Source organism: Natrix helvetica (genome assembly GCF_964273705.1).
Source record: "Natrix helvetica genome assembly, chromosome: 2".
NCBI lineage: Eukaryota > Metazoa > Chordata > Lepidosauria > Squamata > Natricidae > Natrix > Natrix helvetica.
The window spans coordinates 253,028,741-253,053,650 of record NC_138552.1 but is presented as its reverse complement, the minus strand read 5'-3'; the positions used below and the strand labels follow the sequence as shown (position 1 = coordinate 253,053,650).

General features: G+C 40.8%; 2 protein-coding genes across 11 annotated transcripts in view; one reads left to right on the top strand and one right to left on the bottom strand.

Annotated features, from left to right (window-relative positions):
- Positions 1 to 452: 452 nt before the first annotated feature.
- MEA1 (male-enhanced antigen 1) lies at positions 453 to 10,948 on the bottom strand. 6 transcript variants are annotated; one of them, XM_081943703.1, is made up of 4 exons: positions 10,853 to 10,948; positions 9,045 to 9,327; positions 8,830 to 8,932; positions 453 to 1,084 (listed from the first exon to the last, which is right to left on the bottom strand). In XM_081943703.1, exons 2-4 carry the CDS (start codon positions 9,315 to 9,317, stop codon positions 921 to 923), a joined length of 540 nt encoding a protein of 179 aa, XP_081799829.1. In that variant the 5' UTR covers positions 9,318 to 9,327; positions 10,853 to 10,948; the 3' UTR covers positions 453 to 920. The 6 variants fall into 6 exon arrangements, with proteins under 6 accessions (XP_081799829.1, XP_081799826.1, XP_081799827.1 ...); XM_081943700.1 differs by having other exon boundaries at positions 9,045 to 9,359; positions 10,853 to 10,943; XM_081943701.1 differs by having other exon boundaries at positions 9,045 to 9,359; positions 10,793 to 10,918.
- A 1,524-nt stretch (positions 10,949 to 12,472) lies between these two features.
- The window catches only part of KLHDC3 (kelch domain containing 3), a 56,420-nt gene continuing 43,982 nt past the window's right edge, over positions 12,473 to 24,910 (top strand). For 2 of the 5 annotated variants that reach the window (XM_081943693.1, XM_081943697.1), the window contains exon 1: positions 12,473 to 12,661. The gene's annotated coding sequence lies outside the window, so the exon portion shown is untranslated. Of the gene's footprint in view, positions 12,739 to 13,035; positions 13,117 to 24,910 lie in introns of those variants that run through there. The other 3 variants (XM_081943694.1, XM_081943695.1, XM_081943696.1) reach the window with 3 other exon arrangements.

Here is a 24,910-nt window from a genome sequence, read left to right as displayed (position 1 = left end):
CCTGTTACAGTTTTGCATAGGTGAAGCAGGGCTGTAATTGAGCATCATATGCTGTACACTTAGATGTAAATATAGGCTTTGTCTAATCTTTCTTTGGGATCAGGGAACTTGTGTTTGGAACTTAATATTAAAATTTAGTTTGCTCCCAATTCATTTGAGTGTCCTATATATCTAACTATCAGAGAAGCTGTATGTAAAGAGGTAAAAAAATAAAAATCACACTTCAAGCCAAATGAGCACCTCAGCTATACACAACTTCCAGTTATGCTCTACCTTAATCTAGCTCTACTTAAAACCCTTGCGTTTGTCCCCATTTCAGCTTTTATCTTCCCTTACTTTTACATGGATAGGGATGGAGCTGCCTCTTTTGTGTCTTATACAGCCCTTCCCAAGAGTGGGGGGGAAAGCAACCAAATGATGCATTCACTGCCTGGACACAAGTATTAAGCTGCTTTTCAATTCATTATGTACATATGGTGTACTTTATTTTCAGTAGAGTATTACATAGTATGACAGTGTTGGATTTTGTACAGATGTCCCTGTATGTACAGAACTAAATAAAATGGATCTCTTGAAAAGATGATACACTGGACTGCACCTCATGGCCACGTTTAGCTCTTTAGCCCATGTGTCACAATAGGTCGTGGGGAAGAGGAGAAAGAACAGACTAAACACATATCCAAAACATTTGTTTCTTCTCAGGATTAAGAAAACAGCCTCACGGTCAACACCACTAAGCATTCATAACTAAGTACTATAGACAACTAGTGAATTATTTGCAGTTTTACCAGATGAATTGACAGGTTCAGTGCTGAAGAAAAGTGAGATAACTACCTAATCACTTTAGAGCAAGATAGTTTAAAGTAGATTAACTCCAGTTTAGATGTTTTCTTTGTAGACAAGAAGCTCACTGGGGCTCTTCATTTCCATTCTGGCTTAAAACCATTCTGACTCTGTCTGTCTTGCAATGTTCGTTGCACCATATCCTGCCACTGCTCATCCGATATCTCATTGGCCCATGCAGGAATGCTCAGTGTAGGGAGCTTGACTCCAGCCATGGTCCTTTTCACTAATTCCACATGTTCTAGAATTTAAAAAAAAGGGCAAAGGATGAGAACTTTTATATATACATACAAAGGGGAGTCAGAGAGACAAAGAATTTTAAAAAAGGGCAAATGATGAGAACTTTTATATATACATACAAAGGGGAGTCAGAGAGACAAAGAGGACTAGGTAGGGGCCCTTTAACTCCATTTCATTTGAACTTTCCTGAGGCTGGTGATTGGAGCTGCTGGCTACAAGGGGGAAGTCAGAGAGACAAAGAGGACTAGGTAGCAATGTTCCCTCTAATTTTTTTTCAGTGTGAGCAGAAAAGTATAGTGTTTGAGCGGCACATTTTCATGCCTGAGCACCTGAATTTTTTTCACAGATGTCACCTAAGACAATAACGAAATCAGTATTATTTGAAACTAAAAGTTATGTTTATTCAAGGTACCTGCTTAATTAAAAGTGTTATATAATATCAGTATCACTTAAGAACACTCCTGCTTAGCAACCAAAATGTTGGTTCAGAAACTCTGCCATTTGAAGTGCGCAAGTCTTAAAGCTGTCAAGTTACAAGACCTTTGCACCCCTAACCCTTTAGAAAAAAAAACCCAGGGGTGTTCAAACTTGACAGCTTTTAAGACTTGTGGACTTCAACTCCCAGAATTCCTCCTCCAGTCATGTTGCTCTTTCACCTAGGTGCCGCTCTGGCTACCTCCGTCTGGACCTGGCAGCTGCGGCGAGATCATCAGCCTGGATCTGCTCCATCTTCGGTTTTTTCATCAGGGGCAGGACCGCTGCTGAAGATGCCGACGAGCCCCCGCCGCCACCAGAATAACTGCTGCCGCCTCCTTCTGGAACAGCACCACTGTATTTGCTGCTTGGCATTGCGGCTGAGGTGAAGCCGCCAAAGCTCCCGCCAGCACCCCCGCCTGTGGCAGCAGTGGCGGTGCCTCCCCCTCCGCTCGGAGCACATGAGCTGGGCCCCACATTATCCCTGCTGCCTCTTCCTCCTCCACCGTGCTTTTGAGGAGCCATGAAGCCTTATTTTTCCTGCTCCCACCCCCTCTGCTGCCTTCCTACTGGCTCCTCGCCACCTCACCTTGGTCAGGACTCCGGCACCCTTTTCCCCTCCCACGGTCGGTTCGCACCTGCCGTACAGCTCCTGCCCCACAGGAAAAAAAAAAGCCTCATGGCTCCTCAAAAGCACGGCGGCAGAGGGGGAGGCGGCAGGGTGTGGGGCCCAGCTCAGGTGTTCCGAGCGGAGGGGAAGGCACTGCCACCGCTGCCATGGGTGGGGGCACCAGTGGGAGTTTTGGTGGCTTCACTTCAGCCGCAGTGCCGGGCGGCAAATCCAGCAGTACTGTTGGAGGAAGAGGAGGCAGTTATTCCAGTGGCGGCGGGGGCTTTGGCAGCTTCACCTCAAACTACGCAAACTACTGTCAGTCGCGCCGTGCTCATCAAAGCAAGTCTGTGGAGGTCCTTTGCAGGCAACCAGTTCTAGCCGCCTGCAAAGGACTTCCCCGCACTTGCTTTGCTGAATACGGGGCGACTGACGGTAGTTTGAGTGGCGCAGCCAGCCCCTAGGAGGTCCTAGGAGACGGCCCGTGCCGCGTAACCTCCTGCCGCCGTCCCCACCCCCGCGCCTGTGCTAACCTTAACCAGGACAGAAAATCTGAGGCCCCTCAGCTTCCGGAGCCTGTGACATTAGAAATCACTGCGCGGCAGTTGAAAACTGCTGTGCGGTGCTTTCTTGCCATGTGCGTGGCCGTGCAGCGGCACACCTTAGAGAGAACATTGCTAGGTAGTAGCCTGCATGCCCAATGGCGCGCGAATCATATCTATAAACCAAAATAGCAATAATACATTCTGGATTAGTGCGCTTGAGATTGTGATTTTATTTTATTTCAAAATGACCAGCTTAGTTCAATGTAATAGCTGTTTTGCATCTATCTTTCGCAGTACTCTTTTCAAATTTGAAATACTGTCCCCTTCGTAAACAAATTACTAGTCTACATAGACAGATTATCTATATAGAATCTCTAATCTGTGCTCTCCAAGCAGAAATTAGGTGCCCAACTCAGCCATTCTACACTATGGAGATGCCACGCTATCAGTCCCCTCTACCGCAAGGATCCTGCAGGAGAAGAGCAGTCTAGACAACCTTGGGATCTGTCAGGGTGAGAGCTGTGAACCATAAACACAGCTTTTGCTGTGACCCAGCATAACCGATATAGCGCCCGTGCTGACCTTAATGGAACATGTCAAGGTAGTTGTGATAATGATGACTCAAATAAGCAGAGGATCGTGGTCCAAAATGAAGAACTTTCTTTGGAAAGGTGAACTGGGGACCCAGGTATCACACATCAGTCGCACAGGAAGATCAAGGTATGTAAAAAGAGAAGTCACCTTCTGGTTGGTGATTCAATCGTAAGGGATGTATATTTAGGAAAGGATACGGAGGTTTTAAAAGAGGTCAGGTGTCTGCTAGGTGCTACTGCCAACAGAGACAAGAGGCGTATTCTTAAGATAGTCAAGAATGCAAGTAAGGACTGTGACTTTGATGCTATTATACATCTTGGCACAAATGATCTGTCCCAAAAAGATGTACTTTCTGTGAAGAATGATTTCCAGAGCTTGGGGTATGAACTTAGTAGTGTAGGTTGTAGGCTTATCTTTTCAGAGGTTTTACCAGTATATAAGGAACAAAAAGGGAAGGGCCAGCGTGTAGCAGAATTTAATGTGTGGCTAAAGGAGTGGTGTAAAAGGGAAGGCTTTGGTTTTATTAGTCATGATGCCTGCAGCTGGTCCAATGAAAAATTGTACAAAAGAGATGGTTTGCACCCATCCAAGAAAGGGACTGAGTTACTTCGCATTAAATTCACAGATTTTCTGGATAAACATTTAAACTGAACAGCGGGGACAGAGAATTAATTGATACAGAACATTTCTGTCCCCAGCAATCTAAAACTCATAGGGTTATCAGTGCATGTAACATAGATGTTTGTGCGGGTAAGATTATCACTCCTGCTGTCAAGCAAAACCAAGCATTTAATAGTGATTGCCATACCATGTGCATGAATCATACAAGTGGCAAGAAAATAGGGGCAGTCAAGCATAACACAGGTTATGTAGACAATAAACACAGGGTCAATCAAAATGGACTCAAATGTCTATACGTCAATGCACAGAGTATGAGGAATAAACAGGGCGAATTAGAAATTCAAGTAAATGAGGGCAGATATGATATTGTTGCCATTACAGAAACTTGGTGGGATGAAACCCACAAATGGAACATACAGTTAGAAGGATTTAAATTATTTAAAAGAAATAGACCAAATAAAAGAGGAGGTGGAGTTGCACTATATATAAGAAATAACTACATCTCTACAGAAATAGAGCATAACAATGATGAGAACTATCTTGAATGCATTTGGGTCAATATTAAAGGTTGGGGGGAAAACAACATTGCCATAGGTCTATACTACAGGCCACCCAACCAAGCAGAGGAAGTAGATGAACCTTTTGCTAGTCAGTTAACTAAGGTATGTAGGAAGCACACCACAATAGTAATGGGGGATTTTAACTACCCTGACATCAACTGGGAAACAAACTCTGCACCAAGTGGAAGATCCAACAGGTTCCTAACAAATCTAGCAGACAACTTTGTTTCCCAAAAAGTAGAGAAGGGAACAAGGGGATCAGCCATATTGGACTTAATTCTCACTAACAGGAAATGATAGAAGGTGTTGAAGCCATAGGAACCCTGGGGGCAAGTGACCATGCAATATTGGAATTCAACATTATGCAAACAGAAGTGGTAGAATAAAGTCAAACTAGAGTTTTGGATTTTAAGAGAGCTAATTTCAATGAATTTAGAGAGAGCTTGGGGAGAATTCCATGGATGAGAATCCTCAAGGGGAAAACAACTCAAGAAGCTTGGGAAATTTTGAAAAATGAGATTACAAAAGCCCAGTCTAGCACAATACCAATGAAAAAGAAAAATAACAGCTCCCAAAAGAAACCAGCATGGATGCATAAAGAACACTGACAAATTGAAAGACAAAAAAGTTAAGTATAAAAAGTGGAAAGGGGGGGACATAACTAGGGCAGAATATCAGCAAATAGCCCGAGCCTGTAAAGATGAAATAAGGAAAGCTAAGGCTCACAATGAAGAAAGGCTTGCTACAAAAGTAAAAAATAACAAAAAAAAGCTTCTTCCAACATGTTAAAACCAAGAAAAAGTTAAGGAAACAATTGGTCCATTGCTGGGAGAAAGTGGCAAGAAGGTGACAAGCAACAGGGAGAAAGCAGAACTATTTTAACTCATTTTTTGCATCTGTCTTTACACAAAGGGATAAAACAGACCAACCTATCAAAAACAGCACCACAAAAATCAGATTAGGAACACAAATTGAAATAGGGAACAAAATGGTAAGTGAGCACTTGTCTACCCTAGACGAGTTCAAATCACCAGGACCAGACAGATTACACCCAGGGTTCTGAAGGAACTGGCAGATGAGATCTCAGAACCACTGAATTATATCTTTCAGAGATCCTGGAGCACCAAGGAACTGCCAGAGGACTGGAAAAGAGCTGATGTGGTTCCCATCTTCAAAAAAGGAAAAAAAATAGATCCAGGAAACTATAGACCTATCAGCCTGACCTCAATACCAGGAAAGATTCTGGAAAAGATAATCAAGCAACGAATTAGCGAACGCCTAGAAGTAATAGCCAAAAGCCAACATGGGTTTGTCAAAAACAGATCATGCAAGACTAATCTTATTGCATTCTTTGACAAAGTGACAAAATTAGTGGACCAGAGGAATGCTGTCAATATAGTTTACTTGGACTTCAGTATGGCATTTGATAAGGTAGACCATAACCTACTATTAGATAAAGTAGAAGAATGTGGGTTGGACAGCATCACCACCAGATGGATTCGTAACTGGCTGACCAACCGCACTCAACGTGTAGTCCTCAATGGAATTGCATCTTTATGGAGGGAAGTATGCAGTGGAGTACTCCAAGGCTCTGTTTTAGGTCCTCTTCAACATCTTCATCAACGATTTGGATGAGGGAATAAATGGGGAACTCATCAAATTTGCAGATGACACCAAGCTGGCAGGAATAGCCAACACTCCAGAAGATAGGCTAAAGATACAGAAAGATCTTGACAAACTTGAACATTGGGCACTATCTAATAAAAGGAAATTCAATGGTGAAAAGAGTAAGGCAAGAAAAACGAAATGCACAGATACAGTATAGGTGGTACCTTCCTCAATAGTAACTGTGATCTTGGAGTCCTAGTGGACAACCATTTAAATATGAGCCAGCAGTATGCAGCAGCTGCCAAAAAAGCCAACACAGTTCTAGGCTACATAAACAGAGGGATAGAATCAAGATCACGTGAAGTGTTAATACCACTTTATAATGCCTTGGTAAGGCTACACTTGGAATACTGCATTCAGTTTTGGTCGCCACGATCTAGAAAAGATGTGGAGATTCTAGAAAGCGTGCAGAGAAGAGCAACAAAGATGATTAAGGGACTGGAGACTAAAACATACGAAGAACGGTTGCAGGAACTGGGTATGTCTAGTTTAATGAAAAGAAGGACTAGGGGAGATATGATAGCAGTGTTCCAATATCTCAGGGGTTGCCACAAAGAAGAGGGAGTCAAACTATTCTCCAAGGCACCTGAGGGTAGAACAAGAAGCAATGGGTGGAAATTAATCAAGGAGAGAAGCAACTTAGAACTGAGGAGAAACTTGCTGACAGAACAATTAATCAGTGGAACAGCTTGCCTCCAGAAGTTGTGAATGCCCCAACACTGGAAGTCTTTTAAGAAGATGTTGGATAGCCATTTGTCTGGAATGGTATAGGGTTTCCTGCCTAGGCAGTGGGTTGGACTAGAAGACCTCCAAGTCCCTTCCAATTCTGCTATTGTATTGTATTATAGTGTGTGTGTGTGTGTGTAAAATTTACTATGCATCAAACATATGGCTGAAAAACCATACACCATCCTGAATGGAATGTTCTTCAGTTTAAAGTTCTGTCATTCAACATAAATAAACTAGTATGAAGGGCTAGTGATCGTATAAAAGAAGATCAAAATAACTACATAACACAAATAACCAGCCTGTTACCATCTCTCCTCAAAAATAAGACCCGATCTTAATTTTTGCTCCAAAAGATGCATTAGGGCTTATTTTCAGGTGATGTCTTATTTTTTTCATGTACAACAGCCATGTCAAGCACAAATCCCGTGGGCCAGATGGGCCCATATTTGGTCCATGGGGCTGCCTTGGAGATAGCGAGGGACTGGCTCTGCTGCCCTGGCCCAGCAGGGCGTCCCTCTAGCATGCACACAGAAGGCAGTGAGTGTGTGGGGGCTGATGGTGTCTGGCACACTCTGGGGCTGTGCAAACCATGCAGGTGAGTCCAAGCGCTACGACTGCCAGACTTGCTCTCCAGCAGGCAGAGATGCAGGGGGGAGGCACACGATTGGCCCACTGGACACACTACACAGCTGCCTGCCCACTCCGTTCCACTATCTGACTGCTTGCCTGTGGCTGCAATGGGGCAGGCAGCTGCACGATGCATCTGAGAGGCTGGATCGTGTGCCTCCCCCCCCCCCCACCGTGGCTCTGCTGGCTGGTGCCACTGCTGTGAAGCAGGTGGTGAGGTGGAGGGCACCATGCTTCGACCCCCGCTGTCCAACTTCGTCCTCCAGCTCTGCCACCCACATGGGATGAGTCTCCTGCCTGCTGCCCCACTTGCGACAGCCCTTGCAAATGAGAAGGGCAGGGAGCCCCCATACCCAGGTGACATCCAGGACTCCCCTCCTTGCTCCGCCCCCCACAGACGCCCCCCAACATGTACGACATTGAGCTGGCCTCGCCACCGAGGGCCAACACAATGCTGATGATTTTAACTGGGGTACATTATATTATGAGCATCCAGAAAAATCATGCTAGACCTTATTTCCAGTTTGGTCTTATTTTCAGGGAAACACGGTATTTACACGCTGTTCTGATAAATAATGTTCATTCTGCTATTTACAATAATCAGGCAATTGCCAAAGACTAATTTGAACAGCTGGAGATGAAATGGCATAATAGTAAGATACAAGACTATATGCTTATGTTAAACCTCAATATAGTTGGATTAAGATGACATACAAACCTATTCTATACCTGACTAAAGGAAGGAAAAGGAATCCCGCTAATGGCTATGGTTTCCATTAGGCCATCATGCCTGTAGTTTTATTTCCAAATCAAACAAATAATAACAAACCACTACAAAAATAGATGTGATAATATACACTGTGTAGTGGCTTCACATATTTCAATAAGGCATAGTTTATTTTTATTACTGGACAACTACAATTAACTATGTTAACATACAGTCCTACAAAGCACATGGCAGAGTTCTTAGACCATCCTAAGCTAAAAGCACACTATAGCTTAACGTGAAATGTAAATCTACACAAACATACCAATACCAAGATTAAGAAAGAAGAAATCAGGTTTACACATGGACTAGTTCTAGATTGATAAAATCTAAATTTAATTCAGAGAATTATAGAGACAAATGGAGTAATAATCTTGGCTAGAGAGGAAAAAGTGCTAGGTGATCACGAAGAAGTAAGGACTGCAGCTTTTATATGTATAGTGATGAAATAGTATAATGTGTCAGCCTATCTGCATCAAATGTCTAAAATAAAGTTATAAATATCCTTATACAATCTATCAGGACACAAAGTTGGAAGTTTTGATATATTACCTGGATCCATGGGGATTGAACTGTGGCTGCTTTGAGCTACCAGTCTCTCCTCATCCTCGTTATCACTTTCGATAGGTGGGTCAGGCAGATGTAGTCTCATTGCCTGCATATGATACACAGGGCCATTAAAATTAATCAAAATGTAAAGATACATGCATTAATTTTCTTCTGGTAGCATTAGTTCCCATATAGGGTGTTTGAAACAAAACTGCCACCTGAAGTCGCTGATTGATGTCAAGGGCTGGCTCTGTGCTAGTTGCTGATGATTCATGTGTTGTTGATCCCTGTTCTGGTTCTTGGTTCAGTGGCTGATATACATAGCCATTATTAATATTCTCTTCCTCCTCGTCTTCTGGTTCTTCACTACTCCATTCGCCAACAGGATCAAGGATTGCATCAGATGGTTCTTGGAGCCCCAGCTGCTCGTGCTCATTTGGACAGATCCTCTCTGGACCCATTCTCTGTGTAACTACTGTCTCTAAGGCCATGCAATTGGATCTGTACAGGAAAAAGAAACTTGATCTCAGCACCTGGAATCACAAAAGTAATGAATGTAAAGAAACTTAGGAAAGAGTCTAGGGAACCAAGAAATGTCAAATTTTGACCCAGCAGATTCCATTCTAAATTAGCACACATAATTATAATTATGCTTAAGTACTGCATGGTACAGTAGGTATTTAGCATTTTCAGAAACTTTGTTTCTGTCACTGGTGAAACTTTTACTTTGTTACCTATTTTACACCTGCAATACTATCGTAGTTAATCATTATTTATTTAATAAATCACAACAGGCAAGGTTCACATAATATGCCAGTGCAAAACCAAATAAACCACAACATATGATACAGCCTCTAATAAAATCAATAGTCCTGCCAAATCTGTGATACTTTCTAAGCGAACTCTTGAGCAAAGTATCAGTCAAAAGTTAATTTATCAAACAGTTAAAGTTATGTAACAGTTACAGATAATTTATCTTAATGTTTCAAATTTTACTCTGGGAAAATAAGTGCACATGAATAGGGACAGAATGAAACCTGTCCTATTTACTATGATAATTAGCGTAGAACCTATGTCAAAACCTCTCAATATATTTTATTTTCCTATTTGACGTTAGAAAATAGGTGCAACTCATCCTGTAGAAAAATGGTGAAAATCCCAGATAAAAGACAGATATGCATAATTTTTTTAAAGAACCTCAGCAGTAGACGGCAAAGCCAAAACAATTTTAAAATACATCTATATAAAATTTTGCATTAAATATTCTGCAAATTCAAAGCAGTAAAATTCCTAGGTACCATGTAATTATAAAATAGGCTCCATTCAATATTTTAACGCACTATTATAAGACATAATTAACTTTTCAATACATTAATACTTCTCCCCTTATTCATGTACCCAGCAACCTAGCCTACAAGAGTAGAATTAGAGCAAAGCTTATTTGTGGCAGCCAATGGACACCAACAAGCACCATGTAAAAAAATAATAACTACCCTGCCCACCCTCAGAATAAAGATGCTAGACCAACATTTTACCATCGACTGTCTTCTTTCCCACAACTCTTATTCCGTTTTAATACCATTCAAATCGATGGCAATTATTGCATCTTATGGTGGTTTCTTTAGTTTAACTACAGGCAGTGTGTAGCCTTTTTTTAATCTCCTCGAATTTCGCTTATCTAATTACTCCGAATTAATTGGGCAAAGAGAAGAAGCCACGAGTCGAATCTATGATACGTTGTTTTATACCTCTTGGCTAGCTTTTTAAATCTTAATTGAAGAGTCTAGTCTACCTTTCAGGGTTGCTCTAGATATTAAAACAAGGTCATACATGAGTTAATATTTTTGATGCTGAAAATTGCGTTCTATATTCCCATATTACCCCCTATGATAACCTCCATTTCCAACAGCGCTTGCTCATCCCATTTCACGCTGTACCACCTGGCGACATAAGTATTCCCTTGCACCTGCTAGGAAGAGCTGTCAGCAATCACCATTACCACCACTACAAAATCTTCTAGCCTCACCAAGACAAATTGCGCTCTCTTGCTAAGAAATCTTCCACGGCCTCAATCCCCGGAAGCAAAGCACATCCGGCCATTGAGAAAATCGTCATAGCTAAGCGCGGCTGGAGGATTCGTAACCATGACGACGCGAGCCAACGCCGTACTTTGAGGAGACTTGACAACGTCGTTCACCGTGTCTAGCTGCGCCCTTCTCACGATTAAGTCCTTTTCCCCCTTTTCTGTAGCCTGCAAAAATGCTCTGATAGGTGCTTTACATGTTATCAGTTCTGCAGAAAAGAAAAGGCAGGGAAAACATCCCCGTGAACGGGGCGCAGCTAGTCTGTATCAGAAATCTATGGCAAACTATATCTCGAGATCACATTGAAAAAGTCAACTATTAGCTTTTCTTTTCCCTGATGAAAAACGTAAGCGTTGTGCCGCAAAATATACTGGTCCCTTAAAAGGCAACAGAGGGGAAGCTTTATGATTCAGCTGCGAGCTTTGTGGGCGGAAGTTGTGCATCAGATCAGAGAACAAGACATGGTTGTTGGCTTATCATTTCAATAGGCTACATAACTTTCAAGGTTTATTTGATTTGGAACACTATTATTAGGCATTACTGTTAGATTGGATAATGGAAAGGCTCACACAGGCTTAACGGTAACAACAGCTCTTTATTAAGTACAACAAGTGAGAACAATCCAGCGAAGGTTGAGTCTGACAGCAACCCTTTTATAGGGAGATGTCAGACCCTTCGACCAATAGAATTAAACCTATGTTCCCACCGGAATAGAGGACCTTGGTGGAAACCACTGTAGTTAGAACAAGTATCTAACAATTGCTGTCTTATTTGCCACAGAAAAAAAGTAAAAGTGGTTTATTTTTCAGTTACCTTAAAATTATATATCTCTCAAAATAGTTACAGAGTAGAAACACTTCGATGCAATAGTGACACAGCAAACAAAAATAAAATTTTAAAAAATCCTAGTTAATAACATTCAGTCCAGTTGGTAGTAAAATTAATGCAAAGCTGCTAAAGGTTAAGGCTTGAGCCCATGTTCAACAACATCTGCATAATATTGTTATAGATTTGTCAATAAGGACAAATACCCCCCCCCCCTCATGTTTCTACTCTCATTTAAAACAAAATTAAACTGGGCTAAAAAGTCAGCTTCTCTTTCATCAGTTCTTAACCATTATATTTGTACAACACATCCACTGCCTAATTTTGTGTGACTAATCCATATCAAATGCCTAAACTATAAATGTATACAATCATATAAATAGGAAGGGATATTACGAGTCATATAATCCAATACCCTACATAGGAATCTATTAAAACTTCTTAGACAAAACGGTTGGCTATCGCCTTCCCCTCTTTTAAAATAGCAAGGGAAGGGGAAGGATCCAACACTGTTCTAGTCTTAATTGTTCTTTTACTCAACAGTTTCATTGGTGGTTAAAGATCAACTTCATTCAATTATGACAGTTAAAGAGCGATAAATGGGTGGATTACCCCATCTTTCCAAAGCGCATGTGTGAGGAGAAAAAAAGAGCTCCCCCACATACGCGCTTGAAATCTTTTCTCGCGCAACCTTACACTTCAAACGACGCGCAAAAGTAGAACACTACATTTCCCAAGCTCCCTTAGTGGGTGGGACAACCCCCGCGCTTACGCGCCGATGCTGAACTCAGGCTGGGCCTGGATGAGGGAGAGGGAAAGAGAGAGATTGAGTCGCCTGAGGAGAAAACTGGACTTAGCCGGGCCGTTAGAGCGGGTATGACCCTTCGGGGCCGCAGGTCGGCCCCGCTTCCCTCTCTCCCGGGCAGGTAATGAGCGAGAATGAGCTCCTTTCGAGCCGCTGCCGAGAAGGACGCTGGTCCACCAGGGTTCTGCCGCGGGGCAGGTGGGCAAGACGCGCGTTGTGGGGCGCTGGGTATTGGAGGTGCAATCAGAGATCGTGGCTCCGCTCGGCAGGATGTGAGGGCGGCCGAATCCTCGAGGCCGTCAGGTACTGGGATGGCGGTGGAGGTCCGCCTCCAGGGAAAAAGAATAATGATAGCGCATGCCGATATGAAAGGGAGACCAGACCACTGAGGGGTGTGACAGGACAGGCACCTTTTGTGAGCACTCAGAATCCTTCGCTAGAGTCTTAACGAGGCATCTTGGCCTTGTTTTTCCCTGGCACTTTCCAGGTAGCCTGAACAGGAGCTCCCAGCATGTGCCCTCGAGGGTCACGTGTCCTGACTGAGGTGGAATAACAAACATCCCCTCATAAATCAAGGTATGAAATACCCAAGGTCGGAATTATTTTACGAGATAGAATAATCTAGGAAATACTTAATGCACGCAAACACAAATACCCGAATATAACAACAACAACAACAACAACAACATTTATTTATAATATTAGCACCAGTCAATGGTATTTGTGACACATTTTTAAATGTTCAGTTGACTGAGTTTCATGTTTAATGAATACAAGAGATAATAATAACCTGTGACATCGACAGGTTGTACCTGCCAAGAAAAATAGGGGGCAGAGGGCTATTGCAAATCCATCAAATTGTAGAAGAAAAATGAAGTTTGAGTGATTGTGTGAACCAAAGTACAGAAAAATTGCTGCAGGCTGTGAAAACAGAGAATGTCATAAAAACAACAGAAGCAAAGACAGAATATAAGGAAAAACAGCTGCATGACAGATTAAATAGATAGAAAACCAAAGCTTTGCATGGACAGCACCTGAAACACATTGAAGGAAAATGTGATGACAACTACGTGGGCATGGCTTAAGATGGGAACCATCAAGAAAGAAATTGAAGTTTTACACTGGCTGCTCAAGAACAAGCACTACAAACTAATGCCATGAAAGCAAAGATACAAAAATCCACTGACAATCCAAACTCCAGACTTTGCAACAACAAAGTCAAAACTGTTTCACATTTAATATGTGAATGGAGCGAAATTGCACAAACTGATTACAAAGCTAGACACAACCGAGTTGCTAAATTAATCCAGTAGTTATTATGTAAAAAATATGACTTACCTGTATCCCAAAAGTCATGGGAACATAAAGTGGAAAAAGTTATTGAAAATGAGAAGGTGAAGATCTTGTGGGACTTTTGAATGCAGATGGATCATCATTTGGAATACAACACACCAGATATCACAGTTGTCGAAAACTGAAATGTACAATTTATTGATATCGCGGTACCAGGAAACGTCAGAGTCAAAAAGAACTGGAAAAAATTATGAAATATCATATCCTGGCCATTGAAACTACACAGCTATGGATGAAACATGTAACAATGGTACTCATTGTCATCCGGGCACTTGGTACCATGTCCAAGAATTTTATAAAACACATCAAGAAATTGCAGCTTCCTGCAATAACACCAGCGGAACTGCAGAAAACTCCGCTACTCAGAATATTATATATTTTAAGAAGATACTTGATTGATACCTAGGATGCTGGCAGCAACCCGTATCAACCATCAGTATCAGTCAGTGATATTTGTGACACATTTTAAAATGTTCAGTTGACAGTTTCATGTTTAATAAATAAAAGATAATAAAAAAGAAAGAAATCACGATTTATTGGCCAGTGATGTCAGCAATAGTAGATGCTTGTTGTGGAGAAAATCTGTTCTTAGATGAATGGAATCAATTAAATCAAGGTGATATATAAGGCCAGGTTTTTTTTTATCTTATTACAACAATCCCATAGATTTACAGTAGAAAATGTTTTCTTTTTGGCACCTAACATTCCCAAACTGCCGCTGCTTCTTGATTTATGGGAGATGTTTTCTTCCCTGTTTTATCCCCCCCCCCTCTCTTTTTGTTTCCAAAAGAGGACAGACACAGGAAGTAACCTGAGCTCCATTACCTATAGTAGAAATTAGTTATCTATGCGTGTGAATGCATAATCTATAGTAATTTGAGTTTCTTTGCCTATGAATATGTAAGCTTACATTATTTGTTACTTATGCATTAGTCTCCTGCCTTTCTGAGATGTATAATGATGAGAAAATCTGCTCTTATGTGTACATATGTTTGTACATTCTCAGACAAAACAGGTCTGCAAACCTTGATGTTTAAGTATTATTATTTTTCTGAAATTTGGGAATGGGCTACAATCATAAAGCAAGATATATGTAATGTCCATATAACTGCAAGTGCAGTTGAGCAAATATAAAAATTGGTTCACAGTTTAAGAAAAATCAAATGATGCATGTGTGAATTATAGTTATATTTCTAGCTGAAGCCAAATAACATATCTAATATGAATTTTTGCACTTCTCTATTTTTTTATTTAAATCAAAGCATAAATTTATTTCCATTACCTGTGGAAAACAAAAACCAAGAACAGGAATTTGGATATCTTAGTTTGTTTTACTGAAAGTAGAATTTTTTGAAAGACATTCTTCTAGAAAGTACATTACTTTCATTAATTTCCATTTTCCCCTGTAATTTCTTCTGTTTCTTATAATCTGCTGTGGAGCTAATAATAACATTAATATATTTTTATTTCATGCTGTGTAATAGTTTGATTCTACTGGAAATTTTGATTATAGTATATTTGTATCTGGTTTTTCCTGTTGTCTGGTCTTATTGTGAGCTTGTGTGATACATTGTTAAGGAAAACTGCAATATAGTTGAAATGCCAAACTATTCATCAGATCAGAATGCTTTGCTGAGTTGGATTTGAATGAGAATTTGGGACAAAAAGGACTCTTAGAATAAAAATAATGTTTCTTTAATAAGAAACCATATATTGGTATGTGTGTGTGTATATCCACATCCACACACACACACACTTCCATTAAGAATTGTTTTACAAAGTAGTCAAGAATTTTTCATTAAGAAATTTCAGTGTAGAAATATAGTATCAGTTGACATTCATATTTTATTGTGCTTTTTAAAAATCTAAATGAAATGTTAATATATACTGCAAGTCCATGCACAATATGTCATACTCAAAATTAATAAATCAGTTGACTATACATGTCTAATATATAAGTAGTTCTCATTTAATAATCATTCAGCAACCATTTGAATTTTTGACTCTGAGCAAAAGAGATTTACAACTGGTCCTTATAGTTTGGGCCACTGCAGGGTCCCCACAGTCATGTGACCTTGATTCAGGTGCTTAGCAACTGGCTTACAATCACAATATTCCAACATTCTGCAGTCACATGGTCACCATTTGTAACCTTCACTGCCAGCTTCTGAGAAGTCAAGTTAATGGGGAAGCTGGCAGGGCATTGCAAATGGTGACCAATGGTGACCCCAGGACGCCACAACCATGTGGGACTCACCTAATGACAGAAACTGAGAATGTTGAACTGCCTTTTCCAACCATGTGGCTTAGTGATGATATTCCCTATCTTAGTTATCATTGGTAAGCAAAGACTGCCTGTAATAATATACAGCAATATCTGAAATATTGGGAATGTTAATGCTACTTCCTATGAAAGGTTGGATGGGTCTCAGAAATATTGATTTTTGATCTATAGTCGGTCCTACTTATTGAAGAAAAATCAGGGTCAGTAATTTGAGACATCAGTATGTTGTCCCTGACTAGATTTTATAAAGATTATGATATTTTGAAAAACACTATATTTTAAAATGTTATGCCAGAAGGAATAATGATAGATAATTGTACTTTGTGTACACATGGGCAGCACAATCTAAAGCTATCTCTTAAAGTTTTGCAACCTATTGCCTGGTTAAGCAATACCATGGTTATATTGGTAGGACCAGAGTGAGCTTGAGAGCTATTTTATGAGGTGAGGCAATGGCTAATTGAATGTAAACAACTGCTTCTGTGTTTGGCAGAAAAAAAACAGAGAATAGTTGCTTTTTTACACAGTTGTTCAGGAAGTGATGTTTGTAGAATTTCTAACTTGTTTCATTTTATTGAACATTTTGAGGAAAATTCGTATATATTTATCTTGCTTTTAATTGAGCAAATGGGTGACATATAAGTTCAATAAATGAATACATATATAAATATATATCTATTTAAGATACCTAGGATCTTTAAGGTGAAACAGCACTGAATATAAAATAATAATAGAATTTGAGGGTTTTTTAAAATAGAAACTTGATATTCTGATTGAATGACACTGGGCAGTACTTCCAAGCTGAATTCTTTACTGTTTCACACCTATAGACAAAATCTTGTCAGACTGAAGACTCTATTACCTGCTGCAACTACAATTTAGTCTGTCAACTATTACAGGGAGGCTGTCTTTCTCTCACACATGATATCTGGGCTGAGTTGTTGATGTTGTTACTCCTCTGGAATGCACCCCTTCCCTCCTGGGGATCCACCACCTTATTACTTTCCATCACATAGTTAACAACTATGTGTTTAGGTTAACAACTCCTGTGTTTAGTGACCATTTTAACCTACGTTGGCACTGAAAACGTAGTTTTGCAGTTGTTTCTCAAAGTTACAACAGTCACTTTGATCACCATTTGCAAGCTTCATAGTTAGCTTCCAACAAGCAAAATCAGTGGAGAAGTCAGCAGTCAGTTGTAAGTTGTGGTCATATGATGTTGCACTTCACTACAGTAGAACTGTCAAAAATTCTGTTTCAGTCTTGTGATATTTCAGTTAATGACTACATCACTTAGTTACAAAGTTGCCAGTCCCAATTACAATAGTTAAATGGGGACTACCTATATATGTTAGCATACTATCATGAAATAAAATCTAAAAGTCAATGAAGATACTTTCATTTTATCAAAAGGATATTGGTGGCAGTTAATTCTAACAAGTTATGTGATTATTATTTGAGAACCAATTGAAGTTTTTCTGTAATCTTTTAGAGCAGCCTAATATACAGTAGATTGTTTTAATTAAAACTTTATGTTCTCATAGCTTTTAAAATTCCTAGGACGTTCTAGAGCAATATTTGTCAAACTTGGGAATTTAAGATATGTTGATTTCAATTCCCATTGTTTGGTTGTGGAATGCTGAAAATTGAAGTCCTCACATCTTAAAATTACCAAGTTTAAAAAACCATTTTAGAGCATTCGCTTACTTCTGATGATAGAGTAGCCACATAACAAACAGATAAGAGGCCAAGAAGGGATAAAACCTATAGTTCCAAGGCATATGTTAGTGTTGTTTAAAGAGAATAAATATTTGACTGGCAGTTATTACTATTATATTTTATCCCGTCTTTTAAAAATATATTTGGTCGTTTGATGGCAAACCTCTACAAAACCCTGCCTGTTTTCCTAAAAAAAAACCTGTGAGGTTGGTTAGGATCAGAGACACTGACTGGCCCAAAGTCACCCAACCAGCTTTCATGCCTGAGGCTTAGAATTCACCTGGTTTCTAGACTAGTACCTTAACTAATACATCAAACTAACTCTCTCTTCTCATTGGAAGCTAGAATAATTTATGAGATAAGAAGTGGTTGATTTTGTGTAGGTAGCCTGTGAGCTTAGCTTGTTGTAAACCTTTTGTTATTGTTAACTCAGCTTATATAAGTTGTAGTGTATGAACTTTCCTTTCGTTTGCCTTTCTGTATCTGGCATTCTTTTGGGCTTTGACAGTTTCTGTTTCTTGTGATATGCCATTTTAATGACATTTCACTAAAGGGAGACATTGAATAAGAAAAGAGGATTCAAACACCTGTGATCTGTTGCCATAAAATCTGTCAGTTTTCAACCAGTGGCAAATTTGCAAGGATAGAACATCAGTAGTTACAGAGATGCCACATGACAGGAGCTGATCTTAGATCTTACTCTGAATGCAAAATTGGCAGTATTTTGGGGGATGTGAAGGGTAGATGACTTTACATTGACAGTTTTGTGATGGGTTTCACTTTACAGTATGAATAGGATACAATAGCCAAACAGTCACAAGTCAGGTTGTGCAAACTTTCAGATGCATTTCTAGTGTGGAAATGAGAAAATTGACTTAATATAATGTTTTGTAAAAGGAATTAGCTTAATTAGTATATTCAAAAGTGAAAAACTGTTGAGGGATCAGAGACCATAGTGCAACCACACAATACTTTGAGGTTTGCAAGAGGCCTTCTGCAAACCAGGATTTCACTGAAAGAAGCTTTATTTTGTTGTTTGGATTTTAAACTGTGAGAATGGGACTAGAAGGCCTCAAGAAAGCAAACTATTTTCATTCTTACTTGAAAATCATCTAACTCCTTTCATAAGGATCCAAAATAATACCACAAAAATTCTCAGAAGTCTTCTACTCACAATTACCCTCATATTTTTCTTAAAAAGAAAAAAAATGCAGTCATTTTGCTGCTGAATTTTGGAACATTATCTCTGAGAAAATTACAAATGTGGTGCTAAAGGGAACAAATCACTTGCTCTTGTTCTATATGGATATGCTAAAATATTGCAATAATTGTTCCATAGCAGATTTAACAACATGCAAATGATTTTCATAAGTCATCTTAAAACTTAATGGAAATAAAAAAGAAGCATCCCATTCTTAGAACTCTTATTACAGTACTCTAATTCAAATACATGTTGAGCCTATGCTGTCTACATCTGTTACTGCACTACAAAGGATATTGGAGATAAAAATAAAACAAGAAAACCTTTAGGGTTAGTTAATGGTTTGGAGTAGCTTCTTATGAGGTATATTACAGTAGTTGGAGCTTTTATCTGAAAATAACAAAATGAAAATAACAAAATGTGAGATGCAAAATCATATGTGGCTTAGGCCAGTGCTGGGGATTCTTGGGTTGAGCATGTCGAAAGTTCAGAAATAACCCCTCCACCTGAACAAAAGAAAAACTTTTATAAATCCATTTATGTATTTATTTTTTAAATACAGTCCAATCATATGTAATTCCCAGGATCTGCTCTGCATCACTTACCTTCAGGCAGTGTTCCCTTTCTTTTAATCGGCCTCTGTGACTTACCCAAAGCAGCTCTGGGTCACATGAGGCCTTCATTCTTGACGTGGTTTCAGAGAATGCTCTTCTGCAGCCTTTGCAGCTTCCAAAAATCATGTGAAAGCATGCTCCATTCTTGCACAATTTTCAGAAGGTTTGGAGGGAGTGCGAGAGCATCACCTGCTTGTGCAACTTGCACGAGAATACACCCCATTCTCAAGTGGCCTCCGCAGCCTCTAATAATCACTCATGAATGACGTATAGTTTTGTCAAGTGATGATTAGTGCTTGTCATCCAAAACATTGTTGCATGTCACTTTGACATATGTGTCACAGCTTCGCCATTATTGGTTATACTAAGAGAAGAAGAAAGAAGAGAATAATGATCTGGTATACCACAGGTAAGAGGAGGAGAAATAACTTTTTCTACTAATAAATAAAAGTTTAGAATTTATTGTTAGCAATTCAGCAGACTACAGTATCAATGTCAGCTAATAAGTGCAAAACTACTAATGTCTCCTGAATTGCTAGCCTTACATGGATACTTAACCATTGTGTGCCACAAAGCAGGATTAGATCTGCCTATAGCCTAACCCAGGAAGACTGCTCTGATTTTATGAGAGTGATAAAAGTAAGCATAAGTAAGTGATAAAGTGATAAAAGTAAGCATAAGTAAGTGATAAAAATAAGCATAAAAGTAAGCCCTGGTTTGTTGTACCTCATGAGCCTTCTAGATGTTTACAAATTTTCTGCCTTACTTTATAAGTGACTCATGTTAGCTAGCTATCGGTCCAGAATTTTTAGTACTGAACCTTATCACAGATGGTCACTACCTAGGCTTCTGTAGATACTGGCTTCTATCCTGCTCTCTTGGAATAATTAGCCAAAAGAATAAATCAGGAGTCAGGCGTGCAAAAAGAAACTGGATAGTTTTACTTATGAATGTAATAGTGTGTTAGATTGTGCCTAAAATAGAACAGTCAGCATGGACTGCTTCAACCTGTCTGGATCTATTTTTAATACTTTAAACCATGTGGTAAAACCACAACCTTTCACATTTTATATCTGGAAGAACTAAAGTCACAGCATGGTAGGGAATTTATATATCATTGAATATATTTGAGATATTAAGGTTTTAGAAAAGTAGAGGTTTGTTACTACTGCAAATTATTAATAATATCAAAATAGTTTAACCCCTGCTGGTCTAAAATGAAGCTGAGTTAATATTAATCACTAGGACTGAATATCTACAGCCAGACTGTTTAAATTATGCAGAAGAACCCAGACTGTTTAAATTAAGCCACAAGTCTGGATACACTTGTACTTTTCTATGCGTTACTTTTATTTTGATTTTTTTCTGTATCTTCTTGGAGTTGAAAAATCAATTATAAAATGTAATGATATTTAGTTCATTTTGTTTGGTTTTACTTATTTTAGAACTGGGTTGTGGGTTTTTTTGGGTGTTATAACTTTTATTATCTATATCCCCTTTAAAATTTAGATTTTAAAGTCATTGAAAAAGGTTCCTACTATCTTAGACTTTTTAAAATATCAAGAATATTGTTGTTACTATATGACCAGAGAAATATGCTGAGCACTTCAGGCTTGAATAACATTTCTAAATGTTGCAACAACCAAATTATGTTTTTGTGTGTCATTATGATTTGCGTAGCTGAAAGCAGTTTTGCAAACTTTTCATACTTAATCCTAAGTAGAATTTATAAATAAATTTTTCAAACTTGCGATTAACCAAAATTGATTTATTTGTAACGTCACTTTCTCTCAGTTGAACATGTAATTGAGCATGGGCTGTCTCTCAATTAACCATGTAATTGAGCATAATAATATTTGTGTTCCAAGGTTGGCAAAATAATTAAATTGTCAACATTCCAAATAATTTGTAATATTGGGGCAGTATGGATATTACGATAAGGGTACATTTCTTGCTAATTTCTAGTTTTGATCAGGAGAAGCTGAACAAGCTTGGGAATGTCCTCTATGACCCTATGGTTTATATAGTTTTATATGTATGCATACCCATACAATTTTATCAAAACATGCCTGACCACTCAACCCATTACAGCCCAACCAACACAAGCTATAAATAGAATATCACTGCCATATATCAGAAACATCTCAAAAGCAACCAAGAGACTATTGCTCTCCATATCACCATAGTACCACCATAGTACACAAATAAACTAAAAGCCTCCAAAACATCTTAAATAAATTAAAAGCCCCAGTAGCCCAAGAAGAAAAAAAACAAGAGTCATCTGTAACATACAATATAACAGTGTTGGTGAATGTTTTCGGCACTGACTACCAAAACAGGAGCACATGTGTGGGGAAGTGCCTGAAACCGGAAGAGCAACTCCCCGGTGAACATGCACGGGAGCGCCAGAAACCAGAATAGCAGTTCCCTGGCATGGGAAGCTGAGCTTCTGGTTTCCAGTGTGCGCATGCGCGCCAGTCACTTAGTCTTCTGGTTTGTGGTGCACCGTGTGCATGCACACGGCAGAAACCGGAAGCTCAGCTTCCCGGTGCATGCATGTGCGTGTGCACCGGCCAGCTGGTGCTCAGCTCAGCTTCCCGGGGCACACATGTGCGCCGGGGAACTGTCTGCTGGTTTGCGACACTCCCGCATGCACGAAGACCAGCGGAACCCAGAAGAGCAACAGGCGATGGCTGGTTTGCCCGGAGAGACGGCTCTGCATGCCACTTCCAGCATGTGTGCCATAGGTGCGCCATCACGGCAGTATAAGAACTGTAACAGCCACTAGGTAGGAAGCATAAGACTAGCAGAGGGCATCCATGAACATCAATTACAGTAAGAAAACATGATAAAAACTGCTTAGACACATGGACAGACTCAAACATAATTTCAGTTGGAAAACTTTGAACATCCTAGACCAAGCTAAATCTAAAAACAGTAGGAAATTCCTGGAAGCTTGGGGCTTAGGTATGTTAACCATCAACAAAGTTATTTCGCCACCATTCAAAAAAGACAATAAAAAAGCTAGGAGAGAAACAAAAAGGCCACAACACATCCTCTTCAGCAGCCAACATCCAGACAAGTAGAGATTAATATCAGACAAATGATCAAGAAAATAGCCTAATCAAAAATCTACTATGGAGAAAATAACACCCGCAACAATACTGGCAAGACATGCTGCGGTATATAAACAGACAACAAATATCACATTATTGATAGTTTCATTTATTTATTTATAAAATTGATAGACTATCCTTACCACAGGGTTATCCCTACCATCTATAGACCATCTGCCCCCTGCTGTCCACCACTGACCACCCGCCAGCTACCACTTGCAGACTATTTGACCAGCCCACCATCCCCCCACCTAGGATTGTGGTCTTCTGGCATTTGGCAACTTACCACCTGCACCCAAGCCCTGGCCTTTTACATCGTACTGGACTTAAAGCTTTATATGCCTTAACATCTACAGCACCTATAATCGATCTGAGGCCCTGCTGCAACCATAGTTTACCATATATCTGAGGACAGACCTGATTTTACTGCGGGAGTTCCCCCTCTCGCAGGTATGGCCCTCCGCCCTTTCGAGGGCCCACCTTGATGACGGATTTATTAATCTAGAGAGGTGGAGGAAGCGAAAACTCAGGGGTTTTTTAACTAAATGTTATTTAAATGTTTTAGGGGGTTCCAGGGTGGGGGGTGGGGGGTTAGCCAGGCCAAGAGAGGGGTTAGTGCCAGGCGGACAGGTGAGGTTGGGAGGGGAGTGAGCGGAGCTGGGGAGGGGAGGGAGAATAACGATATTCCATTAGAGGGTCTTTTCATCTCAACGGTCGTAGGGAGGGGTGGGTGCGAGGATAGACGAAGATTCTGTAACCGGTTGGGAGACCGTGGTCGTTGGACACGACCGGTCATTTGTCCCAACCCCTGCACTCTAGGTGGTCAGGATCTACAGAGCCAGGGCCTGAGGCTGATGTTGTGCAACGCGAGGTCCGTTGTCAATAAGGCCCCCCTCATTAATGATTTGATCTCGGAGGGGAGCCGGACCTTGCAGGGATAACAGAGACCTGGATGGGCCACGAGGGGGGTCTACCCCTCGTGGAAATGTGCCCACCGGGATATCGTGCATTCCATCAGCCGCGGGCCCTGGGTAGGGGTGGTGGGGTAGCGGTGATTATAAGGGGGGGTCTGGAGCCGAGAGAGTTCACTGTGCCACAGATATCCGGGTGTGAGTCTCTATGCGTGAAGTGGGGCCCAGGGAATCAGTTGGGCTTGCTGATTGTATACTTGGCTCCTCGCTATGCATCAGCGGCCCTGCCAGAGCTCCTCGAGATGATCGCAGAGATGGCGGTTGAGACCCCCAAGCTATTGGTTATGGGGGATTTCAACCTGCCGTCGACAGGGGAATCATCCGAGGTGGCTCGGGAGTTCATGGCTTCCATGACAGCCATGGACCTGACCCAAATAATTCAGGGCCCCACACACTAGGGAGGCCACATGCTGGACCTTATTTTTGTCTCTGACCAGTGGAAGAGTGATCTTGGAATAGGGGAATTAGTTATTACACCCCTGTCATGGTCAGATCACTCACTTCTCCAGCTCGACTTCCCAGGCGCTACCCCCCATCGCAGGGAGGCGGAACCAGAATGTCCTAGATGGTTCCGCCCCAGGCGCCTGCTGGATCCTGATAGGTTCCGGGCGGAGCTTGGGCCACTTCCTGTAGCCTTGACCCGCTCCCGGATGAAGGACCTGGTGGCCGCATGGAACAGTGCAGCTGCCGGTGCCTTGGGTTGCGCCTTTGCGGCCTCTCCTGTGGCAGCGAGCCACCCAGGCCCCTTGGTTTACTGAGGAGCTAAGGGTGATGAAGCGCCACAAGGGACGCCTAGAGAGCAGATGGAGATCTTCACGCTCCGAATCTGACCGAACACAGGTAAGAGCCTATTTACGGACCTACCTTGTGGCATTAAGAGTGGCCAAGCATCAATATTGTGCCGCTCTTATTGCGTCCACAGATAACTGCCCTGCCGCCCTGTTTCGGGTGACCCGCTCCCTCCTTTCACAGAAGCCGCGGGAAGCCCCCCTGCAGGGTAGAGCAGAGGAATTTGGGGAATATCTGCAGGACAAAATCGCTCAAATCCGTAGCGAGTGGGTCCCCCTCAGTAGTCTAGAAGGAACGTCGGAGGCGAGTCTTGAAGGACCATT